This window comes from Mustela putorius, unplaced genomic scaffold, assembly GCF_011764305.1.
Source record: "Mustela putorius furo isolate JIRA1106 unplaced genomic scaffold, ASM1176430v1.1 tig00003836_pilon_pilon_pilon, whole genome shotgun sequence".
In the NCBI taxonomy this organism is placed as follows: Eukaryota; Metazoa; Chordata; class Mammalia; order Carnivora; family Mustelidae; genus Mustela; species Mustela putorius.
Window position 1 is genome coordinate 11,365,715 of NW_025421989.1, and position 20,123 is coordinate 11,385,837.

The 20,123-nt window shown below is 42.5% G+C and overlaps 1 protein-coding gene across 2 annotated transcripts; it reads right to left on the bottom strand.

The window, feature by feature from the left end:
• Window positions 1-1,234: 1,234 nt before the first annotated feature.
• Window positions 1,235-13,976, bottom strand: PIGA (phosphatidylinositol glycan anchor biosynthesis class A). Of its 2 annotated transcripts, XM_013059606.2 has the most exons (7): window positions 13,870-13,976; window positions 11,072-11,846; window positions 6,712-6,844; window positions 5,665-5,797; window positions 5,300-5,506; window positions 3,365-3,568; window positions 1,235-2,933 (listed from the first exon to the last, which is right to left on the bottom strand). In XM_013059606.2, the coding sequence occupies exons 2-7, from the start codon at window positions 11,787-11,789 to the stop codon at window positions 2,889-2,891; spliced, it is 1,440 nt and encodes a 479-aa protein (XP_012915060.1). In that variant the 5' UTR covers window positions 11,790-11,846; window positions 13,870-13,976; the 3' UTR covers window positions 1,235-2,888. The 2 variants fall into 2 exon arrangements, with proteins under 2 accessions (XP_012915060.1, XP_012915062.1); XM_013059608.2 differs by having other exon boundaries at window positions 1,235-3,568; window positions 13,870-13,975.
• Window positions 13,977-20,123: the final 6,147 nt, after the last annotated feature.

Consider the following 20,123-nt stretch of genomic DNA (forward strand, 5'->3'; position numbering starts at 1 on the left):
CCTCTAAGAAGCCCGTCCTTTACTCAAGTCAGCCCAGTGACATATTATAGCACGTTAGTCAATCTTGTTTGGGCCTTAATCTTCATTTAAAACATGGATATACTTTCTGTGTTGGCCATGAGGAGTTCAGCTCTTTTTTTAAGGTTCAAACGGACATCTGTGCTATTTCTGAGAAACCGTCTTTAACTGTGTTTGAGCATGACATTCGGGATGGGCACAAAATAAGGGGTTAACTCACAGCAGCCTTCAGACGAAATCCTCTGTAGCACCAATCTCTCAGCATCAGCACTACTGATATTTGGTACCAGATCATTCTTTGTTTGGCGGGGATCCAAAAGCATTGTAGGATATCCAGCAGCATCTCTGCCCTCTGCCCACTTGATGCCAACACCCCCACTCCTACCCAGGGCTATCAACCAGAGATGTCTCCAGACACTGCCAGGTGTCCCCTGCGGGGCAAAATCGCCACCCCTCTTCTCCCCTATCCCCCTACCCATATTCAGTTAAGAACCACTGAGCCGTAGCCAAACATAAAGGATAAGGGAAAATCAACTCCCCGAAGTACTAGTGAATACAAATTAAATTTTGTACAGAACTTGAATTTTTAGAATTTCATATTTAAAAAAGCCCAGCCACAGGATGATACAATTTACCATCTCACCATCTTCTTTCGGGAATGTGAAGGAGGAGAAAGAGGACTTTAAAAAATCCTGTGCTCAAGTAAACACAGACCTAGGATACCCCGACTTGGCCAAAAATAAGTTTTGGTGCAAGATAAATCAGAACATACCAGCGTAGAGAACTGCTCTCCACTGCTTCCAACAAAAGGGGTGGGAGAAGCTGGGCTCCTGTAAGTGAAATCAAAATTCAAATTCCTCTTAAAATAGCTTACAAGATAGAAAGCATAATTACGTAGTTCGCATACACAATAGCTTCTAGATGTATTCGCTTGGCTCATGCGACAACTCCAGTGCAGGCAAAAACAGGGCTTGTGCGGATCAGGAAACAAAGGCATAATTCAACGAGCTATTCCATGAGTAAAGAGAGAGAATGTACTCTAGAGAGAAAAGATGACAGAGTAATTCATCATCTGAAGGACAGTTCCTGTTTAACTAACAGACCAAGCAACATGTCTAATCACAGTGAAAGAGCACGCATAAGAGGGAGGGGGTGCGGGGGCACTGTTAAACGAAGAAATCATATTCTCTTCATAAAACAAGACAAACTCAGAAAATTGTCAAAATGTCATTTTGGTCTTTATTTTTTGGACATGTAGCGTGTTTTCATAAATCAGTTTCATATGTGCTAGTTTGTGTAATATCAAGAGAAATACAGTATTATTTTTCATAAATTCCTCGTCACTGCAAGTTCACTTTCAAATTAATGGAAGTAGCAGGGTCGAACAATATGTTTGCGCATACTGACCAGTGCAACACTGACAGTTACAATTAAGGTATCCAGGAAGCCCGAAAATTAAGATTTACTAGAACAAGCAAATTTACCTCCATTTGTTAAAACCAAAGGAACTAATTTTGATTTCCAAATTACATATTTTGCATGCAAATAGTTTAAATCCCATTTCCATCTGAAATAAATGGCCATCTTGAAAATATGCTGAGAAACAAAAATGTAAGAACCAACGGTAGTATGCCCTTAAAAATTGCTGAAGAGAATAAATAAAAACACGGGTTACTGTTTCTTGCTTTTTCGTGATTATTGGCACTGTTTATTTCATATTTATATAAATCAATTTCTGTGCAAAAAAATCCCTAAGATTTTAATGGTTTGGGTCAGCCCATTTTTAACAAAAGAGCCCTCAACTTGCAGGTTTTAAAAATCGCATTGCATTTGTGTTTTTAGCACAAAACAAAATCGTATTTCTTATGTATCAGTGGCAACCGGTTAATAGGCATGTTAAGATACCTTTTTAAAAAAGAAGCTTTGTGAGTGTTGTCGTCAAAAAAAAAAAAAAAAAAGGAAACCAATCCTGTACAGAATCCCAATACTGCCAGCATCTTCCTAGTGCGCCACGAGCGCCTCTTTCTTTTGACTTCACAGTCCTTTATCACAAAAACGTATTCTAAGGAGTTCAAGGAGTTAATAAGACACACCATGTGGATAATTTGGGGTTTAAAAACCCATGGCTCTGGGCAACAACGATTACAGTTAACAACAGACAACCACAAAGAGACTGTGTTTCTACAATTTTCAGACTCAATTGGCTATAAATAAAACATTCTGGGGTGAAGATTTCTGCACACTGACAATACTTCTCAGACATCAGCTAGGCCACAAGTGAAGGGAAGTGACTTCTATCAAAGGTCGAGGAGAGTCACAGCTGAGTTGGAGATGGCACACCTCGTCCGTTCTGCTCGGAAAATATGAAGGCATTTACAGGGGACTCAATTATGCCTGGGAAGACTTGGAGGGTTTCTCTGCACTATTGTCAACAGTGATATCGGTCCCTAGTATTTCAGAAGCAAAAAGGTTTTTCATAAGCACAAATTAAGACGAAGGCTCTACCTAGAATGCATATGACCAGATCAAAGAAATCGGAGTCTGCCGATCATTTATTTTTCCTGGCATTGGAAGCCTGAGTGTTTTTGGCATGTTAGACAGTTTACCATTTTGTTAACTGTGACTACGGTGAAGTGAGCCACCCAAGTGATACACAAAGAACATCTGAATGCGCCCCGGTCCTTAATAGCAGGATGTGTCGAGTTCATTGTTCTACACACAGTAGGTGCTTAAAACATGCTCATAACTGACGGACCATTTTGCTCAAGAATCCCGCTGACGGTCTGTAACACTTACTGAGCGCACCAAATGAATGTCTAAGAACACGACTTCAATGACTAAAATGTTTATGAAAAGGACTCAAAAACAGTTCATATCGTTGTTGTACTTCCCGAAAGAAAACCTGTAAACATCTGGTGAATGTCTAGTTAATGGTAGAACATTTAAAATTGGCCAAAAAATGCCCAGAAAACATTTGGCCCTTCAGCACCCAAAAGCTCCCAAAATATAATTTTAAAACATCTCTGTTAGAGGGACTTCAGTAGTCTGAAAAATTTCATACCTGAGTGGCTTCAATGTTCTCTCCTAAATCTTAAGTAAGTGCAAGGAGTTTCTACACTCAGGAATTGCATAAGTTTTTATCTTTCCTCAAAATAAAACATTGAATGATATAGAGGTAGCATAACTTACTAAAGTAACGTTAAAAAAAAGCAAGAAAAAAAGCAAAGTTATTTTCAATCATCTTACTAGAACTATTACAAATGTGTAAAACCTTATAATCCAGGCTTTCTTCTACCTGGGTTTAGACATCTCATTATTCTCGCCCCCTTTTTTACTTTAAGGATATTGATGAGTCCAGGAGCCCTGTGGCATCTATTGCGACATCGATGACAGAATCCGGAGTCATCCATCTCAGGAAAAGGAGGAAGAGAAAGTTGAATACAGCCAACAAAGCAAAAATGCAGCCGGTTACTGGGCCACAGTGAGAGATGAGTCTGTCCAGTCGTTTGTCCATCGGTAACACAGCTTCTCCTGCCACGAGGTCGTACACCTGGCGGGAGAGAGGCCGAGAGTGAGCGCTCTGGCCCACAAGAAACGACGACCTGCACGGACCAGGAATGCGTTATAGATGCAAACGGGAGGCGCTTGCATTGCGTCGTCGTTGTTTTAGTAAGGATGTGATTAATGAAACCAAAGTAATTACTGCCATGTGATTCAACGCGTATGGAGTGCTGCTTCTGGACAAAACACGGGGCTAGACACTGCATCACACAAAGACGAATAGGCCAGGGTTCCTGTCCCCTAGGAGATCGCCATCAATTCTAACCAACTAAGAGAATTCCAAAGTCCTGAGAAGTTGGAACCGTTTTTCAGGTCACCTCTGTCAAGGCCATATTTAATTCAGCAGTGACTTCCTGAAGCAGGACTGGCCTTCTAAGATTCCTTGACTTGGCTAAGCAGCTCTTCTGGCTGGCTGGCAGACATCAACCACCATCAGAGGGCTCTAACCTAGGGCGCTTCTGGGTACAGAGAGGCTCTTCTTTCCACAGCCTTATGAGGCTGTGTTGCTGAGCACGGATGGTGAGACTATACAGAACCACTTTGTGGACTCCAAATAAAAGGGAGGGAGGAAAGACAGGGGAAATTTTAGCACATGGCATAATGTCAGACGCTTTTGGCAAACAAAACAACATTTACTGCTGCGAACCGGTATAGTAGGTGCCTTGCTGTTTGTTTGGAAGCGCGGCTAAGCACGAAACTCAGAAATATTTTAAAAACAAAGATCCATAAACATACTTAGTTTCAAACACATAAATGAAGCCAGCATTTATCTGTTTCGATTGCACTGGAGCATGACTTGTGGTCATTGTCACACAGTGGACCTGTGAGCCATCTCCTTTGGAACTCAGGACGGCTGGGACATGCAGGGCGGGCTCTACACGCCAGCAGCCTCTGGAAAGGTACAGCCTGTTTCCAGCTAGCTCTTCTACCCTCAAAACATCTGGAATACATTTCAGTCCGAATTGTGCTGAGACTGGTGAATTAGAACAGTTGACAAAATATATTTCCAGCGTGAACTCCAATTGAATTTCTTTCATCAATTTTCTAAATAAGCACAGTTAAACTATGGAGGAGGTTTGCAAAGGATCAAAAGGGCCTGTGCAGAACAGGTAGAATTAAGGGAACGACTATAAATTCTCTATTGCCGCTTTTTATCTGTGGTCTTTCCAACATCTGTCGTGAGCATTCTGACTCCTAACTTACTATGTTCTCAATCAGTGCAGAGATGCAAAAATCCTTTTCCCATAGAAAATCAAGGTATTTAGCCAAGGTGACGCAAGAATTTTGGGAAGCAGCCTGAATTAAACGTTTGTTTTAACATCGCCGCCATTGGACTAAGCAAAGCCAGGTGTTTTCTAATAGACTGCCTGTTTTAGAATTAGAAACAGCCCCAAGAAAATGTCTAAGAGTAGCTATTAGTATCAGTCTGGCCCTTAATGGTTTTGACTTCTAGAAAATTCGGTAACTTCCTTACGCCCACTTTAATGAAAGCTCTAGATGGCATTACTGCTATTTTCAGATGTCAAACGCAACAAGTTGACTAGAAACTCAGCCCAGCATATACCAAAAGCAGTACATAGTACATTTCTTTTCATCTGAAGAGACTTTATAAACTTAAGCAACAGAAAGGGTAAACCTATGCAAGAAAAAGCAAATATGTACGTGAAATGTCAAGAATTTAGACACAACCTTCAAATACCCTCTGCTTAGCATGACATACTTTTTCAGTTCTTTCCGCAACATTCCTCCAGGTGTAGAAAGTCTTTACTACGTTATGAATATTTTCGGGAGCCGGCAATGCTCCTGACTTCAGCTGGGAAATCGCTTTTTCCAAACCCTCGCACAAGGACTTGACAGAAGGCTCACATAGAATGATAAGATTTTCTGGAAGTACTTCAGGAATTCCACCAACCCTGGTACTTACAACCTTAAAAAGAGAAAAAGAATATATAATATACCATAATTCCTATCTCAGGAAAATCAGCAAAACCAACTTAAATTAAAAGTTAATACAGAATGTATCTGCTTGTTTTTCAAAATACAAGTATAGGAACCCCAACAATGTAAGCCCTCGAAGATTTTTACCTGTAAACCACAACTGGCTGCTTCCACAATTGCCATGCAGAATGCTTCAGTAAGGGAAGTGTTAAGAAAAATATGTCCTTGAACTAAGACATTTCTAACATCCTTGTGTTCTAAGGCTCCCAAAAGACGCACTCTGATTTTTGAAATGAGAGAAGAAAAGAAGGGAGTGAAAATCATGCTAGAAAAGAAATATCATTTAGAAGCCAAGTGTGCTATTCATATTATACTTAGATTATTGCTGGTTCTAGTATCTTCCACCATAAAAGATTAATACCCCAAATTCTGATCTAAGAGAGTCTTTTTAAGCTATGTGCTTAAAACTCACACAGCTAACATATTTCTAACTTTGGTCACGCACACAAATTTCAACTTCTCCAAAATTCGTTGGCATTTAGTGAGAATATCGATATACTTTGGACAGGACGGGGGAGGGAAGAGAGCCAAGGGATGGACATCTTGTCATTTTTTTTTTCTTTGAATAAATGTCACTCTTTGAGGCAAAAGAAGGAACTGCGAAAAAAATATATATACTTTGGAGAGTAAATATTAAAGAGTCATTTCTAAACAGAAAAAGGCCTGTTTTAAATTGATGCTTCACAGCAAACATCATTCTAAGTTACTGAGAAAGGGAAGCATTTGAATCTGTATGTGCAGGACAATTTACATGATTTGGGCCATGCTATATAAAGCAGAACTCAGCAAGGCTTGAAAATCTACGAACATTTCCAAAGTGGTTGTTTTTTGTGTGTGTGTGTGTGTGTGTGTGTGTGTGTATGCATGCATGTGCATACACACGTGCCTTCTAGGGTACTTCCAACCACTGCCCCCAAAAGTCAAATAATACTGGACTAGCAAAAAAAAATTAGACTGTGATTTTTTTTTAAACTAAGGTTTCCCGTTTTATACACATTAAAAAAAAAATAGGCCTTGCATTACATTTTTACATCAAGTGCATGTAGGAGAAGCAGCCCACTTAACAGACACATGGAGCCAAAACGGAATTTAGGTAACATATTTTCTCATCCAAGACAATACAGAATCCAATACCTGTCATGTAGCTGATACCTTTCTCGTACTTCTTCCAAAATGATTCTCTTAGGTCCCTCTCCTCCAATTATGAAATTTAAATCTGGATATTTCTGACAGAGTTCAGGTATTATACCACTAAGCAAATCAGTCCCTGAAAATATAAAATAGAGTTGAATGCTGGAAATATTAACATTGAAACTTAAAAAAAATTAATCAGAACTGAGAAACCACTCACTTTGGAAAGTATTAGCTATGCCCTCCTTAAGTGGAGAAGCTAACTCTCAAACCTTTCCTAGGAAGGAAGAATGTCACAACTACCAGTGGTCTCCTAAAACTTGCAGATCTTACAGATACATCCGTTGACATCCACTGTTACCCAATACGGGGACTACTGTGTTTCATTCTAACATAATATTCTTAAAGTTACTCACTCGCATTTCTGCATTACCTACATCTAAAAAAGGTATTTGAGCTAGCTAATGCTTAAAATTTTCTACACAGCCGGACAGCTGACTGGAGATCTAGGTCGTCTCGGCCGTTTTAGAAGCAAGCTCTTTGATCATGGGGAAGTTTTCTGATATAGAAAATGAAGAGACCGGATGTACCTGAAGTCCAAAGTCTCTTTCAGCGACAAAATTTCTATGTCTGTGTTCCACTTCCCACCACAGGAAGGGGCTAAGCCACAAAGTGGAAGCACAGCCTTGGCTTTGGTGAGAAGGCAGTTTGTAAGGAGGGTCTTTTAATGAATCCCATACTATTAGCCAAATGTAAGAGCAGTCTGTCCAAACCTGCCGAAGCCCACTTCCCTTGAATGAGTAAATGCAGGTGGCAGGACCTCAACTGCCAGATCCTTGCAGTACGGAGAACAAAAGGGTGCATCTTGGTTCCTTTGTTTCTTTAATGAAACGTTTTTCTTACAATACATAAACCAACCTCAGGTGATATACAGCAGTAGCAAAAACCATGCCCTACCAGTCTGAAAGTGGCTATCCAAAGTGACAGCAATATTGACACTATTTGGGAATTTAGTTCATTAACAACTATAAACTGGACACATTTGAAAGTAAAAGTAAATGTAAAATAACCCAGTTAAAGTTTATTAATTTAAGAAATGCATACATACACACGCACATACATAAGAATTGCACTTTTTCTATCCATCTTCCCAAATACAGGCAGATGAGTTATTTAAAAAGATGGTGGGAGAAATCATTTATACGGGGTCATTTTTATTAAATAATTCAAAGTAGGATTTAACTAAACTCCGCCAGTATTTTCCAAATATGATTGCATTAGCAAACATAAATTCACATGCGGCTTTTCTGAATTATGAAGGCTTCTCATTAAAATCTCAGCTACCTTTGTTTCGAGACAATTACAAAATCCATCGGCTGGATTTCTACCTAAACCAGGAGGTGGCTTAATGACTTTTAACATTTAGCTTCCTTTAATTCTTTCATTTTCTTTCTTTCCTTTCCTTCTCCCTTCTAATACGAAGGTTAAGAACCCATTCTTCAACTGAAAAGTGCAACGCATACACAGTAATAATCCTAAGAGCTGATAAAAACTAGTCACATCTGCTGAGTGCTTACTACATCAGGCTACGTCCCTTAAGTGCATCATGTCATTTAATCCGGACAACCACCTTATAAGAAATGGAACTGATGAATATTATCAATGATCTATAATATTATTCTAAGAATAAAAGGTTTTTCCCAAATGATAAAAGATACTCTCCTGACTCTGAGAAGTGTCTAACACAATGGAACACAGAAAAGGGCTTTCAATTGCCAGAGTCACACAAAATGGACAAAGAAAAATCATGATTCGAACTGCTTTTAAAGCTCAGTCTAACAATATTTTAAAGACTCGAATCAGTCTGCATATACCTAGACGCTGGGCCAGACGTGAGGGGAACAGGAGCCCTTAACTCAAGAGCTGAACTCATGTTTGTCATCTCTGATACTTACTGTGTAACCTGAGCGAGTTACTTACCCTCTCTGAGACTCAGTTTCTTTGTTACATGCAGATAACATCTACCCTACAGATGTTGGGAGAGTCAAGTGAGGTACTGTACCATGCACAGGCTTTATCAACTGCAGAATACAAATGGAAGTTGTCATTACCACCGCAGCAGGAAGTGGGGCGAGCCTGCGCACACACGGGAGCACGGTGACACCCTGACTGAGAGCACAACGGGCTCTAGAGAAGAGGGAGGACAGCAGCCAGAAGACCTGGGTGATAAGAACTGGGACTTAGCCTCTCTCACTCAATACGTGGCAGCGGGCCTTTGAGAGCTGGTCCAAAGGAACACCTCCTATGGAAATTAATTAGTTAATAAGTAACGGACCATAAATACATCTACTCACTTTTGGGCTATGGACGCGGCCATTCCTTCTGAGAATGTGAACTTTTTGCACCATGTCTGGCATACGGAGAGGGTTCAATATTTGTTAAAGTACTAAATTGAGAACAGGACAGGCCATACCTTCGCTCTGTGGCTGGTGGTTAACTCAGCTGGTTAAAATACCATCGCTCGTGAAGTCAAGGTAACAGGTTTAATCTTTGTACAAACTGTTTTGCTCTGATTCTCGACCACATGTGTATCACATGCTCAATCGGCTAGCTAGCTCCCGAAGGTGATTAAAAGACAAACTAGGCACGTTTTCTAAGTCATGACAAACACATCACCAATATCCCAAGAGGGATTCAGACCAGAGAATGCCAGTCCAGTCACATCTTCTTGATTCAAAAAAGAAAGCACATCACGAGAGCATGCCTTCACCCCAGAAAACGTTCAGTGGTTTTCCCACCAACCTGCTCGATCAACCAAGGCTCTGTTCCAAATGGAAAGCCTACTGACCAAGGCCCGTGCGTGGATTTCGGACCGCTCCCTAGCGCACCGGGATGCTGCTGATCCCACCGCTGCACTTCCTGCCCACCAACAATCAGCTGCATTAGTCCACGCATCTGATGCCAGCTACACTTGCTATCGCATTGGGACATTTAGTTAAACAGCACATAAACAGACGGAATAAGTTTCTATGAAACTAAGCTGAATGGTTCGAAATATTCAACAAAGCGAAGTTAGGGAGAAAAGCTCTAGTCAGATTAAACCACTACATAAAATCAAAAACCAGTTAAGAATCCAGAAGTACGTTACTTCATACACTGTTACGTTCTCGCCCCACTTACAAGGAACCCAAATTGGCAACAATAAATTATCCTTTTTGAAGGAGACTGTGCCAGAAAGTTGATGCAGCTCCAAGCGGTAGACCAGTACTCTTACGCCTGCAGGCCAACCTCAGACTATTGGCAATTCAGTGCATGTTAATAACATTTGGGGTTAAACTCAAGTATTTAAGGAAGGGTACCTGTTATCTTTTTAATAATTCCCTACTTGGAGTGACAGTTTTGATTACCAGACAAGTTTTCAAATACTACCCTGAAGACCAGTTAGGTTTTGAACCAGACTGTTCCAGGCTTCTAGTACACGAGGCTCTATGAATGCTACTGTGGGGTCAAGTGCTGCGGAGGCACTAAAAAAAAAAAATATCCTCCTTGGTAATGGCACACACTTATCAAATACCAACTGGCCTAAGTACTTTAAAGGAACCATCACTGAACCCTCACAAGAGTCCCCTTGTTGCCCAAACCATACAAATGAAAAAACTGAGACTCAGAGATGTTAAGTAGCTTGTCCTCAATCACACAACAGGATGCAGCCGGGATCAGATTCCAGGCTGTCTAATCCCCCTGCCTTCACCACTTACCTGCCTACATGCTCTTAATGTCTAAATCTGCGATGAGATGAAATAAGCAAGCTGCCAAAGAGCCACGTGGGGGACAAGTTCATTGATTTTGAGGATACCGATAAAACACAGGAGAGTTGTAAATCAAAATATTCATGAGGATCACCCCTGAACAGTACAGTTACAGCTGATTTTAGTTTTCACCCCTGTGCTTTTCTGAGTTTTCCAAAATACCTACAATGAAAGACATGACTTTTGCCATTAGAAAGAAATGGCTAGTGGTGGGCTCAGCCTTTTACTTCTTATCACACATATGGGGCCGTTTGAACTTTAAAAAGACCTGACCTATTAAACAACATCAGATTACTGTTTTTATCTTTAAGTAACTATTAAAGCGTCGAAGGTGGGCAGGCATGGGGGGGGGGAGTGGGCAGCATTCACTACCACTCCAGAAATTTATTTTTGAATGTATATTACACCTTTCTTTGCTGTATTTAATGCAGAAGTAGTTATGAAACCATAGAACAAAACGAAAAGCCAAACAATCATTACATTCAAGTATTCAACAGCTTTCTACAAGAAAAAAAAAAGTCTGTGCAGTGCAATTGTAGCTATCATTTCATTACCTTTTCTGTAAACAAGTCTGCTGACAACAACAATAGTTATTATACTATCATGCCTCCTAAATGGGTCTGGAGTGAAGTCAGTAGGATCTACAGCATTAGGAATGACGGACACTATTTCAGGATTCAGTGCTGCTCTTAGCACAGTGTTTTCCTTACTAGTATAAGAGACACAAATTATGTGGTTTGTGTCACAAAGAGACACAGTTAGAAGCTTGTTTGTAAGCACCGAGCTGACATCAGCAAATCCGAAAAGGGAATGGTCCGTGAAGACTGTCTGGAGCCCCATTGTCTTGGCGTGGAAGAGGGCATCATGGGCCATGGCAGAAAAAGAACTATGTGAATGGATTATCGTGACTCTCTCCCGAACAAATATGTACCTGAGCAATGGCAGACTGTGAAAGAGGGTCGTGGCTGTAGATTGGTTGTACATGACTTTCAGAGGCAAGTAATAGACTTTGAGGCCATTAGTGAGGTAACGGATGCCTTTCCGATTTCCATAAGCATGGGTGACAATTATGACTTTATGCCCTCTTTCAATCAGGCACTGAGAGAGCTGGTAAATGTGGCTTTCCACGCCTCCCATGTTAGGATAGAAAAAGTCCGACACCATGCATATATTATGGGTACGGGTCCTACATGTGGAGAGACTTCCAGGGCTAACACAGGAGTGCAGAGACGAGGAGGGCTGGCCTCGCCCACCTCCTCCTCTATAAGCCATGCGGAGATGGTTTAGGCATTTGTCCTTAGAGCAACTTGGTTATGTGTTGTCTAGTACCTGAAAGAGAGAGTAAAACAAGATCTCAGCTCAGCGACAAAATATATTACATTTTCCAAATCCAGACATAAACACTGTTTTATGCTAATGTACATTTGCTAGCTTTCCCCCTAGAACTAAAACACAAGCATATAATGAAATGACTCATCTGACATTTACTTGCTTAGTACTTCCTCTGCGCTCTACAACAAAACTTGATTCCACAATGCCCTTACATTTTAATTTTGCTTTAAAAATACTGCTATACCTAATTTTTAAAAACTAGTTTGTTACATCACAGTGTAGAAGAATGTGCTAACAAACCAGTTCATTCCAATAATTAAATATATGGCTCTTTCCAGAAAAAGTTTGCCCGCCCTGCTCTAGAGCTTAAGCCACTGATGCGGCGAATCCCATACAATTTTGCTATTCACTTTTGTGGCTTATACTAAAATATACCTGGCATCCTAAGTATCTTTCTGACAGTAACTTTTTCAAGGAGCGCCTACCACACATGCTACAAGCATCCATCTATGTTTTCCTCTTCCTTCTTCAAGAATGGCGATAAACTGCTTTCATTTTCTTTCTTAACCTTTCTTTCAGTTACACAGGCCTACTTCCAGAACTCTCTCTCTCTTTGGTTTAAAGTCTAAAGATAAAGGCTCAATTCGAGGTAGAGCAGATCTGGGGCTATTTCCTACATCTAAAGTAGGAAATATTGATCTCAGGGGTCCCCTAGATCCTTATCAGCACAAAATTCAGTCTTATTCACCTTATTCACAAAATTCACTCAATATTCAGTCTTATTACAGATTCTTAGTTTTAAAGCTAAAGAGTGTTTTGGAAAGCTAGTGACAATCTTCCTCAGATTTACAAATAAGATTTTCATACCTCCATAAACTGAACTACACAATGGAAAGCCATCCTAACGATCTGTGTTTCTGATTTCACCTACAAACTCAGGAAATGCAAAGTAACTGCCTTTGTAAACTCTTAATTATCTATTCCTGCCAACAAAGTCATCTGTATTTTAAACACAGTCTCAGAAATACTCAGTAAGTATTTTTTTGACCTCAATTTATTAATTAAGATTCAAGATTACCAAATACTGCGATTCTTCCGTTTTGTACTTTGAAGAGGTTTCAGTAACATTTTCTTACTGTGGTCACCTAAACCTGAATTTCCAGTTGTATTCAATTTACAAAGATGAGTGATTAAAAAAAAAACAAAGTGAGCAAAGAACCATCTGAAATTATCTGAAGTTTTGTCATTAACCTGCAAACACTGTGGAGTCTGCCTACTTCCATCCGGTTATCACGCCTAACATCTTTAAGGCGTAAAAGCTCAACAAACGGAACAATCACAGAATCTTAGATTTTAAATCCGACGAGAGGCTTGGAAATCCAGGAATACCTCCCTTGCTTTACAAATGAGAAGCCAAACAAGTTGAGCGATTTGCCCAAGGTCTCCACCCAGACACTTAAGTGGCAAATGCGAGACGGCCGTAAATTTACAACCAGCCATGGTCAACGAATCCCTGGGCAGTCAGCAGTAGCCGCTCCCGAGGAGCTTTAGGAAGACCCCGCGGGCGCTTGGGTCAAGAGAACGTTGTTTCCACACCAACACCCACACCCTGGGCAATACCCCGGCTTCACTCCCGGCTCCACTCACTGGAGAGGTCACCGGAGAGCGCCAGGGCCAAGGAAGGGACGACCCCGTTCAACCACCGACCCCGCTGGAGTCAAGCGGGGTCTCGCCAGGCCCCAAAGGAGGATGATGGCCAGACAGTAGGCAGGTGTCTGAGGCTGGGGGTCCCGGAGCCCTTCACCCTGTCCGCCTCAATCTCGGCGGAACCGGCTCCAGCGCGGCCGCCCCCAGCGAACCCTCAGCCCCGCTCGACTCCGAAGGTTCTCGACCCCTACTTCCGAGCTTCTAAACCTCGCCGGGTTCGCCCCTTCCCTCGCCGGCCACACTCCCACGGGTGCTGCCCTGTCCCATCCGGAAGCGGACAAGAGCGCCGGCGCAGGGTCAGACGCGCACTTACCGGCAAGTCCCATGGCCGCCAGTGTCCGGACCTCCCGCGGCTGCAGCCAAAGTCCCACCCCGCTGCCCCGAAACACCAATCCGAGGCGTCCGCGCCCGAGCTCCGCGCCCCCGAGGCGGCCAATCGCAAAGATGCGCTGGCGTCACGTGCAGGAGCGCCGCTCGGTCCCCACCCTTCAGCGCGGGCGGTAACGTCAGCGCGCGTAGGCACATGTTTTCGCAATGTTCGGGGAGACTTGTTTTCTCTGCATCGAAAGTAGTAGTCGTCGGTGTAACCTTCCTTATGAATTCTTAGTGTCACGAATCTCTAGAAGCCGTCCCCCGTCTCTTCTGACACAAGCAGCCTACCAGCAGCCTTCCTCAGGCTAAAGTCAGAAATCCCAGCGTGACTCGCTGCGAGCCTTTAGGGCTGCTGGGAGTTGTAGTCCGGTGGCTTTTGGAAGCGAAGCAGAACTTAGAAAACTCACTCCCAGGATGCACCGCACCTCTAAACCTGGATTCTGCTGGAGGTCGGGTGGGTTCGCGTCCTGGTTACCTAGTTACAGCGTCTCTTCTCTGGAATCCCGTTCTCTCTGGCTTGGGACTGGAGAGACTTTTGGGGCGGAAGGCTACCGGGGTCGTGGCGGCGTTGTGTTGTGGTTATCTGTGCCAGCAGCAGAACCGAGCTTGTTCTTGAGCCCCCTGCTAGGGTTGCCTGATGTAGCAAATGAAAACACACAGCTAAAGAGTAAAATAAAATCAAGTTTTATAAAAATTTGAATTTCAGGTGAATACAGGTTATACAGGTATGTCCCAAACACTGGGGACTTTTTACTAAAAAAGTACTTGTTGTTGATCTGAAATTCAAACTTAACTGGGTATCTTGTGTTTTATGAGGCAACCCTACACTCTGAAGAAAAAACTCTTAGGTCTGACCCGAAATAGCAAGTCCCACTCAAACTGGTTCAACTGGCTGTGGTGATGCTTGGCCAGAAAGCTAATGAATCCGTGGAAGTGGCCTGATGGCCACCCACCGCTTCTATTTGGTGCTTGGAGTTCCTCCAGCTCTGCCATGTGTACAATTTTGGGAAGAGATGCCTTCCTGAGCACTATCACTGTCATCCCTTTTAAGCCTGTAGAAGTCCTATTCATCCCCTGAAAATTTCAGCTCCTTTCTGATGCCCTCCTCAAGCCTCCTGAGGGAATCAGATCCTCTCTCTTTTGTATTTTGATAATACTTTGGCCATATGCTGGTATAGCAGTTATCAGGTGATATTCAAGTTGTTTGCCTGGCTGCCAGGCCCTGTCCCCCTCGACCTGATCGTGGAAGACCTGTCTTCTTGGGCTCTCACACGGACATCTTTCTGAAAACTGGCAGTTGAATTTGCTTGTTGAATGTCTGCCCTCCTGGCCAGATAGTAAGCTGAGTCAGGATTTGTTCCTGGTAATAGACATTGAGTAAGTTTTAGTTATATTAATGGACTTTTAAATCCAATACCAGTACAAATACATATGCCCAATAAAATGTATTGAAAATATTTTATGGTGTGTACCATAGAAACATTACAGGTCAGGGGTGCCTGGGTGGCTCAGTCGGTTAAGCGTCTGACTCTTGGTTTCAGCTCTGGTCTTGATCTCATGGGTCATGGGATGGAGCCCAGTGTATGGCTCAGCACTCAGTGGGGAGTCTGCTTGAAGATTCTCTCCCCCTGCTCTTCCTCCCTCCCTCTAAAACTAAATAAATCTTTTTTAAAAAAATTACAGTTCAGTGATAGAATTCAAAGAACATTATGGTTGTAGGATTTGAAGTGCATCAGTGAGCTAACTTTCATGAGTTAAATTTATTTAAGTCAAGTAGGAATAGATACACTGCACTGGTTTAATATTGAAGCATAAGAAATAAAGATAATGAAGACTCAAGGATACTTAAAAGCTTAATAAAGTGCAGTTAGTTGCACAGACCGCACCAAACTACAGCATTGCTTTGGTCTCCTTTTCATTTTTACAATAGGTTTTAAGACACAGGGCGTGGGCAGAGACCCCAGAAAGTATAATAAGCCCATTCATTGATCCCCTGGCTTGCCAGTGCCATAGTTCTAATCACAATACACATTTGAAATTCTAAGATCCTGGTGCCAATACTCCTTCAAAAGCGTTGTGATCTTTTTTCAAAACAGCATATTTTCTACCTTTATCATCAAACATTTACTGAGTGCCGACTCTGTAGAAGGCTTAGTGGGGAATACCAGAAATATTAAACATAGTCCCTATGTTTTAAACGTTTTTTGATTCTTTCTGTGCTTTTATATACCTTTTGCCGATGGTAAAAAGCAATCCACTTTCCTTGAAAGGTTCTTTGTGTTTTAAATACTGTGGAATAGGCTGACCTTTATAAATAATTAATAAAGGCACACGGTTGCTGAGTCTCTGTGGCAGGGGAGAGGGCTGAGAAGACTGCAGGCTGTTCCAATGAAGTGTGTAGGTTCTAGCAGTCTGAAAACATTGAAATTCATTCATCATGCTCCAGTCTCTGACCTAGGCACTGAGCATTAAAGACAAACAAATCGTAATTCTGCACGTGGCTCACAATCTCAGGTGGGTATGAGACTCCATTTCTAGTCCGTTAAAATGTAAAGCTGCTTTCTGAAAGTCAGAGCCAAGTTGTAGCATCAGGATTCAGCTATAAAACAAGGGATCATTCTAATTATCGTGTGCTGCCTAACATGTGGAATCAAGGTATGCTTTCAGAGAATTTTCTTAGAAACTACTAAAATGAAAGTGAAATACTTACCTGCGGTGTATTCTGAAGACACTGAGTGAAATATGAGGGCAGTCAGGACCAGTTGGGATATAAAATAACCTATACATGGAGAAGGTATAAAATAAAGGTCGATATCACCTTCCCTTGAAATCCAGCTCATTGTAAATTTGGCTCCAAGTTCCCCTGGGTAATTTTGGAGTGGGAAGGCCACACATTTGTATCAAGAGCTTGCTATCTATATATAAGACACGAGGCAGGGAAATTCAGGCATGACTTTCCAAGGAACCAAGATGGCAGTAAGGCATATGTAAATACCTGTGAGAAAAGGTAGGAAGTGGTAAGCACTGCAAGAGAAATACAAGAGAAACATTGGGAGTTCAGAGGGAAAGAGTATTTCTAGCTGGCAGCCTTTAGCATAGAAGTAAAAGGTGGCTCATGCAATTGTTGGGCACAAGATCATTCCAAGAACAACAGGAACAAGGTAGAGAGACAGGTGCTGACTGTCCAGTGTGCACTGCTGTGCAGTCATGCAGGGGATGAGGAGGGGAAGGGTTCAGGCAGGACAAGTGTGGCACTTCCAGCAAAGGTTGAAGCAAACTGGTGGAGGATCTTACTGAGCGAAATGGACTTGATCTTGAGCCAGACTTGCAGCCAAAATAATATTTTCAATTACCATCTTGAGACGATTCACTCCTCCTCATTCTGCTTCAAAAAGAAAAGGAGATACAAGAAAATCAAAATGTTATAGCTGGGAGTTCAAAAAGAACAAACATTTCTGGGTGCCAGAAAGAGAACCAAAATGCAAAATGGTAATCAGATCAAAGCCACCATAGGTCCCCGACTCTGTATGTGGAAGCAGGAAGACATGAACTGGGTTCGGCTCTTGAAGAATGACAAAGACTAAGGGCTCTGCCTGTGGCCAGAGACAGGAACCAGGCTTGTAGGAGGCGTTTACATTGCTGGCTTTCAATGAACCACCTTCCAAGGGTCACACTCTTATTCCCTTCCACACTGGCAGCAGGCTGGGCCACGTGACTTGGTTGTCCAGCAGGTCGTCAGTAAAGGGGAGGCAGCAGAAGCTTAATTAGTAAGTGCTTTTGCATGGACGGATGTCCTAAGGATACTCTCTTCGTGATCGCCAAAGGCTATGCAGCAAAGAAACTCAGGCAAGATGCTGAATGATGAAAAGCCACCTGGAGAATGAGAGCTTGGGCTTCCACAAAATTAATGCGATACTTCTTTCTTATTTATTCGGTCCCTAATGAATGTAAGACATTGTTTTCACACTATGGATTATGGGTAAATTAGACAAAATCCAGCTCTTGATGACCAAATGACCAAATCCATTAAGGTCACAATTTTCACCAAACTACTACTTTCCTTGAAAGCCTTAAAATGGGGGCCTCCTGGCTGGCTCGGTCAGTAGCGCATGTGGCTCTTAATATCTGAGTCTTGAGTTCAAGCCCCACATGGGGGATAGAATTTACTTAAAATACATTCTCCAGCCTTGTGTCTTAAATAATCAGGGACATCATGAAGCACTTGAGTTTACTGTGTTTGCTTTAAGCTCTTGAGGCTTCCCACATATTTTTTATTTTTCAACAAGTTGAGAATTTTCAGTCCACATTCCAAAGCTGTTAGTATGAAAAAGACACGGGTGTCAGTAGGCCAGTTATCCACCTCTACCCTGAGGACCAGCCCCATCCCAGCTCAGACACAGCCTACAGCCCTCGGGGATCCAAGTGCAAATCTCTTGGCAGTTACGGAGGGCTCGGGGCGCAAAGTCAGACAGCAAATAGTTTTGTCCCAGTCCAGAATTCTCTATTATATCCCCCATCTAAATGGCAGTTAGGAAGCCAGAGCCACTAACCAAAACACAGTTTTTAGGTGGTTTTAGGGGGGATCCAGGAATCCAGCATAAGCCAAGAACTTTGCTCACAGTCATGCCTCTCTCTTTCAGGATGATCCCTTTAATTTATAAATTACATTGTATTTTTCAAATTGTTTTCAAGTATGGTAACTCAGGTGAAGTTAGCAACTCTGAGAGCAGGGAGATGGGATTATCCCCCACATTTGACAGGTGTGGAAACTGAGGGCCCATAGGGTTTCTCAGCCTGTTAATGAGATGAGGTGACAGAGCCCGTGCTTGGATTTAAACTCTCTTTATACCAAAGATGAGCAAAGTGACTCTTTCGTGCAGTGCCTGCTGTCTGCTGCCCCAGCTCTCAACGGAATTTGACCAACTGCTGCAGAGGAGGAATCAAATGAAGGAATGCAGCTAGGAGTTGAAAGCTGATGCGTTATGTACGAGCCCTTTCAGAAGGCTAGGAATCAAACAGTGAAACTAGAAGGAAGAAGGCACTTTGGGTTGAAGGTCATAAGGCAGGGACAAGAGGAACAGTGACAGGAGAGGAATAACTGGGCCAACACCAGCAAATGACAGCCAGGTCCCAAGCCAGCTCCAGATCAGTCGTGTCCCCAGGGCAGGGACTGAGAACTAAAGCCAGGAAAGGAGCAGGGGTCCAGAGCCACAGGCCACAGAGGACTTGCGTGAAGGGGAGGAGAATTCAGGAACTGCTTAGGGACCAAGAGAGGAAGGGCAGGGATTTGGGCCAGGGTCCAACAATTCTACTGTGGGCATCAGAAACAAAACTACTTTGCTGTGTTTGTTGATCACCATCTTCCCCCTTGTTATTGTCCAGCTTGGGTCACACAAAAATTTGATCAGGAGCATTTCCAATTGTAAGGAGGTCACAGTGTATGGAGAGAGAAGCGTGAACACAGCCCTTTACAAAAGTCTGCGATGATGTGTTGCAATAGATTGTGGATCTATCTATCTTTCTATTTCTGCGAGATGCTAGGGAGGGAGTTATTTGCTAAATAACTTAATTCTGTGCATTAACATTTTAATTTGTCAAAAGCCTTAATACCCATAAAGCTGCCTTCATTCTGGTTTGCCAAACGTGCAGTAAAGTCAGAAACGTGCAGTAAAGATAGAAAAATCCCTTAGCCACGAGAGGGGAGATGTGAACAACCAAAGCATGAGGACACAGAGTTAGAGCTGGAAGCGGCTGGAAGATGCGAGCTTTCAAAGACATCAGGGGTCATCACTGGACTCTCCTTCATCACGAGACACTGGTCAAGTGAAATCAAATTGAATCTCAAAGGAAAGACAGATTTCAAACGAATTCTTGCGTCACATTTGCTTCATCTCATTCATTCATTCATTCATTCATTCAGATGTTAGTTACCTGTGAGAGAGAGAATGTGAGCACGAGTGAGGGGTGGGGCAGAGGGAGAAGCAGACTTCCCTACTGAGCAGGGGGCCAGATGGACGGAAGTGGGGCTCCGACTGGGGCTTGATCCCAGGACCCCAGGATTATGACCTGAGCCCAAGGCAGACACTTAACTTCACTGAGAATCTTAAACATTCTGAGAGCTGCTCCCTGGGCTTCCCCAAACTGACATCAAGTTTTTTTTGTGCCCATGTCTCTCCCCATCCGTCCCTCTTCTCA